Raw genomic sequence first — 6,542 nt, forward strand, 5'->3', positions numbered from 1 at the left:
GATATCCATTGATTTGATAGTTATCTTACATGAAAATAAGAAACTGCTTTTCAATAGGAAGATCTTTAAGAAAAAAGAAGAGACTAATGGTGATTCAGGTTGATGATATCTATTTTCCACAGCTGTATCACAGCTTATTTTGCTGTGAGTTTGTGGCATAAGAAGTATCTGATTTGTAAGCAATTCAGCTTTATGAAATGAAAACAAATTGATTTGATAGTTATCTTACATGAAAATAAGAAACTGCTTTTCAATAGGAAGATCTTTAAGAAAAAAGAAGAGACTAATGGTGATTCAGGTTGATGATATCTATTTTCCACAGCTGTATCACAGCTTATTTTGCTGTGAGTTTGTGGCATAAGAAGTATCTGATTTGTAAGCAATTCAGCTTTATGAAATGAAAACAACATAGGTATGCCAAATCTGGACAGCAGCCAGAAGGCTGCATAAATGCTGTTTTGGAACAGTCATCTTTCTTAGAAAGATCTGATTGTAGAGATTGCATACTTCAACTTACCATTCTGTTACACTTCAGTTGTATGTTGAAATTCAATGGATTTCATGTCGAGTAAAATAAATTCCTTCCACATTACAGTCTTAATATTCAGAGAGGCATAAGATGTTATTATCGTGCTATAAAGAATGTCTTTCAAGCGTTGAACAGTATAATTTTCTAAGAAAGTGATGGAAAACTAATTGCTGGTCACTAAATCCTTATATAATCTGAAATAATTCAACAATGGGAGAGCTTGGACTAGAGTAGAGAGCTTTACTTTCTAATCAATTGCTAAGCATTGTTCATTATAGAACTTAAGGTTACGAGATGATAGACCTATCAGTAGACACCTTTAGGAATTATTAAAGTTACGATTCAAGAAAAACATACTTCAGGGCTATTTTGGAAGAACACTATATTAACATTCTAAAATATATTAATTGAAAACACATATTTCTGCATGGTTTTCACTTGTTTAAAAAATGGTTATCATTCCTTCCCTTAGAGAAGAAGGTACTGTGTAGTGCAAAATGCCTTAATGAATACAGTCTTAAGTAGCTGACATTTGATACAAATTCACAGAAAATGATATCTAAACAGGGTAGCCTGTCATCCTTACCTCTCTAGCTTGTGTACTTGACATGGTAAGATTATGGGGAATTGTAGAGGTGTGGTATCTGGTTTAGAAAGATGTGAAGGACAGGGTTTCCGTTCTAAAGAGCTTACGGTGGCCATGAAAACACACAGGGTAGGGATCCTGAACATTTGAACAGCACTGGTTAGCACATGCACATCCATGTCAGTAACTTCTGTCTCAATTTCCATATCATATTCTGTATCCTCTTATAGGAAAGGATAGTTAAGTGTTGAACTGGATTTCTGTATCTGAAAAAGCACAGATGAGCACTGGGTAAAGTGTGATTTCTAGGTTAGTAAAAAACAGATCTTAACATTTTTAAAGCAGATATCTAGGTCCCGGCCAGGATGGGGGCAGGAGGAGGGTCACAGTGAGGCTACCATCACGCTTTCATGTTGCCACCCCTGCTGTAGTACCTGGCACAATGCGACAGCACTGCCTGTCGATCATCCTTTCTGAAGATCTGGGCCCAGTTTGTTCACTCGGCTCAACCAAAGGAGGACACTGGGCTTCAGTTACTTCATGCCTACAAGCAGTAACTTAAGAAACACATGAGCAAAGCTGAAGCAAAGAATTACCCAGCTATTTTCCTTTTAGCTGTTAAACCTACTGGCTATAACACCCAGCCACACCCTCCACAGAAAGAAAAACCACATGCTGCTGCTTTAAACTGAAAACACAAGAAACCAGGAAGGTTTTTGAGAACCCCTGCAGTGTTTCCCTGCCTTTGTATCAGGCACTCATATAGAGCAAATGAATCTTCTTTTTCTGAAGTGTTGGGATCAGCTAATCCTGTATTTTACAAACCAGCATATTGTCTGCTGTGGAATGGGGCCAGGAGCTTTAATCTTTAGTGACAACTGTTCCCCCCCTCTTTTTTTTTCTAGGAGGACAGCTGTTAGTTTTGTGGCATACTGCTGCTCCACCCAGTGTCTGCAGACTTTTGACCTACTGAGTTGATAAACATTTAAAACCACTCAGGAGTGCTGCCAGTTTAAAGCTGCATTAGACGTCGCATCCCATTGGTACTGGAATATTGTGTGTGTGTGCGTGTGCCAAAGCAGCAGAAGTGCCCAGTTGGGAACACTAAGAGGCACTTAAATCCTGCCCTATCAAATTTGGATGAATTGCAGAAACTTTTCGGAAGTGTAAATACCAAGCTTTTAAAAGTATTAACTTCTCTTTCCTCCAGGACAGCATACAAACCAAACAAATTCACAAGCTCTGACTTCAGGATTTCCAGTATTTTTCAAATGTGGCCGTCGTCAGGTTGACCCATTGCATCATTTGAGGCAGTTTTCATTCCTCTAACAGGAAAAAAAAAATGTCCCGTTACGACAAGCCAGTTTTCGCTATTTCCCCCCTCATTCGGGTTGTATAGATCTAAGCCTACAGAAACCTTTGAAGGATCCCAGTGACTTTCCCATAGAATTTAGTTTTAATTTCTTCCTCTCATAGTACTTTCCCCAGCAGAGTTATCCCAGTTGTGTACCAAGTCTTTGACAGTCAACAGTGCTATTTAAATCCACATATTAAAAGCAGATTTTTCTTTCTGGTATCATTAGAAGCCACAGTGATTTAATTGGAGTAACTAGGATATGTCTGGAGACTAAAGATCCTGTTTCAGTAAGGAAGGCCGGTACTGATGTCTACACTAAGTGGTCTTGCTCCAGCATGTTTGAGGGTGTGTTTTCTTTATTTTCATCACTCGAGTTTTTTATTGTTAAAAACACTTCCCCTTTTGCTTCTTTGAGTTCTTCAAGAGGAAGATGACTTTAAGTACAATGTTCGCTTGAAAAAAATAGTAATATGGTAGTAAATATTTATCTATATTTATTATATTTTTACAACTGCAGACTATAGATGTGTGAAGAGTTGGTCCTCATCTTTTTCTAGATTCAGCATTTGGCTGATTTGTGAAAGTTTGTCAGTGGAGTGTGTTAACCTCGGAGAAGGCTGGAAATCCGGGAGGGGGAGGTATGTGTATCTCCATGCATAGATATATATGCATACATAGGTATCTTCACAGAAGGGCTGTAACATTTAGTTTTGTATATTAATGGCAGATTTAATGCAAATTTCCACTCACTATCATATATGTGGGAATCCTTTTTTTGTCAGATTTTGAATAAAGGACAAAGGATGGAAAAAAGGCCCAAAATGTCTGCATGAATTAAAATTTTAATTTTACACTGAAACAGTTTATACAGAATTTGCCCCTCTTGACTTGTTTTGGAATATATAATTTTTTTTTTAATACAATGTGTTCTTTTTTTTTTTACTTAATATTTCTTAGGTAGAAACTACTTGCTGATTTAGCACAGTGTGCCACTCTGTGCAGTAGGTAGTTACAAGCTGAAATAGATATGAATGAAACAGTTTGTTATAAAGATGGCAAGATAAAGAGACTTATTTGGTAGTATATTAGCATATGTTGTGGTGAGGTGTGCATACTTTGAAGGGAGGAGGCATTAAAATGTTTTCCTTTTGCCAAAGAAGCATTTGTTCCCGCTGCAGGATTCCTGGCATCTCTTCAATAAATAGAGTATCTTAAGAGCTTAAAAGAGTACCAAAAAGGCAGTTTTTGAGGGTAGAATTTTTAGGTGGTGCATGTTACTTGTAAAAGCTTTGCTGGTTTTATTGGGTTGGTTTTAGAGAGTTGAATTAGCATTAAGAAATGTAGAACTTAATCCTTCAGGAATGCAAGTATCATCTACTGTTTAAGAATTGTGAAACTTTCTAAAATAAATCCCATTTAATAAATCTGCTTTGCAGTAGGGGAAAGAGCCATGTCCAAGCAGACTTTGTACTATTGGATTTCTGACTCTGTCATTTCACTAATTTGTTTCAACGTTGGTATCCCCAATAGGCCTTCCCACCCGGCGGGATTTACCGCCGAAGCAGCAAAATGAATCTTCAGCTTTTTTCTTTTCCTTCAGTACTACACAATTGAGGTGTAAATTGCCCATGTACAATTATACCTATGTCAGAAATGTGCAAGTGTAGTGTAGAATCCATTTTTTTAAATGGATGGTAAGAGAACTGTGGTAGTGTTACAAATATTGATTTTTTTTTTTATACAATACTCTGATCAGGAATTTTCAGTACTATTTTTACTCTGGCTTCCTCTGTCTTTGAAGGAGATGTTTTGTTGGAAGTTTATTTGTCCTTTTTTTTATAGCAACTTATAGACTTTAAAACACAGTTTATTTCTGAATTCAGTCTGTAAATGTTATTTTGGAGTTAAATCTTTTGATCAGCTAAAAGGCATTGGCTTTTGTTTTATTAGCAGTCAGATAGTAAGAGTGGAGCTTGATTTTTTTTTTTTTTAAAATCTTTTTTTTTCTTTCTTCTTTCCATAATCTAATTATTTTTTGAGTTCATATCAGTCTTTTTATTATTGTCTACAAGTGCATTTCAGGAGAAATTCTAGTCTGTTCTATAAGCAGGATGAATCTTAACTAACATTTTAATAGATGATATTTCAAGAATGGAATGTTCAATGAATAGATGACTTAAATACGCAATTGAAGCTGAAATGTCATACCCTATTTTTATAAAACAAGGAAGAGGAAAGCCAATATATAGATTGAAAATGCAGCTTAAATTCGTGTTTCTCTGATTTTTTTCTTTTTTTTTTATATGAACAGTGTTTGTATTCATCTGTATCTTTGGGTGATATTGTTCTAGATTAGAATAACTCCATTCTCACTTGTCCAAATTTTTCCAAAGTTGTTCTACTGTAAGAGTATTTCATAACCAGCTAACATAAGAGCCAGCTATGCAAGTTGCAGAGGGGAGAGGGAGCTTGTTGCTGATTGAACTGTGCATCACTTGTTTTTCAATAGGAGGTGTCACAGTACTTGGGCTTCTCTTTAATGCATTTATTCCTAGGTAATTTTTGATAGCTTGCTTTTGTTCATCAGGTTATTTCACATTGAGATCAATTTTTCCTTGTACTGCAAAAAAGCTGGTTCCAGCAGTTGAAAGAAATGACCATTTTTAAAGGGGTTTTTTTTTTTCATAAAAGTAGATCTTAACTCTTCGCTCAGGGTGGGAACAGGAGAAGTTTCTGGGGTTTTTTTCTAGACATTGTGAAGAGAAAGGTGCAGGACAGAAATGACAGAAAATAAGTCTTTAACCCATTGATATTGCTATAAATTTTTGCTGAGAAAAGATTAACACCTAATGTGATTAGGGAGCACAGGCATAATTTTTGTTTATGTTGTGGTAACAGGCACCATGTTAATAAAACTGGGACCTTACTGCTTATAGAGATAACTTTTTGTTCTGCCACAAAGGAAACAGAGTAATCTCTGTTTAAAAATGCTACTTGGGCGGTTTTACCGTGGACACTTACATTTGGAGCACTGTTCTTGGGAACCTTCCTGTTACTCCCCCGGAGGATCAGAAATACAAATGTCCTTTCCTGTGCGAAGAACAAGGTCTAATATCAAGAAGTGCGTATTTTTCTGTTTTGGCCTGATGCTTGGGCTCTTACTGAAGTTCATTACAAACCTTCTATTTACTTCGTTGCGGTGAGGTTAAGATCTTACACTGAGCAGAGCGGAGCTGTTTATTGCCAAGTTGGCTTCAATTCTTACATATCAAATTCTGCTGAATCCCTTTTTCTGGAATGAAGGGAGGACACCTGTGTGGTAACAGCGTGTCAGGTTTTACTGACATCACAGCCAAGTTGAAGACTGGAGAGTGACAAACCTTTCACTAGAGAGGATGACTCTTTTTTTTGAAGGCCACTGTGGCCCTGTCAGAGTGCCACTGATAACAGAAGAACTTTTGCCTTGATGTCAGTGGAGGATGGATCAAGTTTTAATTGGTGAGAGAGAAGAATGTGTTTTACCATCTTTGTATTTCTTGCAAAAAAACTGGGACAATGACACTGAAGTCCATGCCTGCTGCTAGGCAGCCTCTCTATCTGCAGCTGAACTTACGCAATTCCAAGATACTAACTATCTTTGCCTCTTAACCTCCCTCTTAATACTACTCACGTTGTTGCAAAATGTTATAGTTAACTTGCGATAGAAGAGGCTGAGTAAATTGAATCCAGAGTTTTTATTACTTTTTGTATTACAGACCTATTTTGTAAGAGACCAAAGGTCTGGTGGAAAGAAATGGCAAGGTTCATGTGAAGTCTTCATTGCTTTTGCTTTTATGTGCCCTTCTTTGGATTACAACTTGAACTTGGATTGCAACTGAGTTCATTCTATGTCTGTTGAAAGCATATGTGTATTGCTTTTTTTGCTCTGTATTAACCAAACGTCACTTATTGTGAAGGTGAGCTTGCTAGATGTTTTATTTAAAGTTAGTGGTGCAATTTATTGTGTGTGCTTGTTAATAAACTATATTTTTGGATAGAATTACAGTCCATTAAAGTTAACTAAATTCTTG

At 36.6% G+C, this 6,542-nt stretch overlaps 1 protein-coding gene across 1 annotated transcript in view; it reads left to right on the forward strand.

Annotated features, from left to right (window-relative positions):
- Positions 1–2,093, forward strand: part of LRRC28 (leucine rich repeat containing 28) — a gene marked incomplete at its 5' end in the record, with an annotated part of 16,733 nt that extends 14,640 nt beyond the window's left edge. Inside the window, one exon of the mRNA XM_009575616.1 lies at positions 2,021–2,093. Within this exon, the coding sequence (XP_009573911.1) occupies positions 2,021–2,093 (73 nt within the window). The remainder of the gene's footprint in view (positions 1–2,020) is intronic.
- Between the last annotated feature and the right edge of the window lie 4,449 nt (positions 2,094–6,542).

This window comes from Fulmarus glacialis, unplaced genomic scaffold (assembly GCF_000690835.1).
Source record: "Fulmarus glacialis isolate BGI_N327 unplaced genomic scaffold, ASM69083v1 scaffold10384, whole genome shotgun sequence".
NCBI classification, from domain to species: Eukaryota; Metazoa; Chordata; class Aves; order Procellariiformes; family Procellariidae; genus Fulmarus; species Fulmarus glacialis.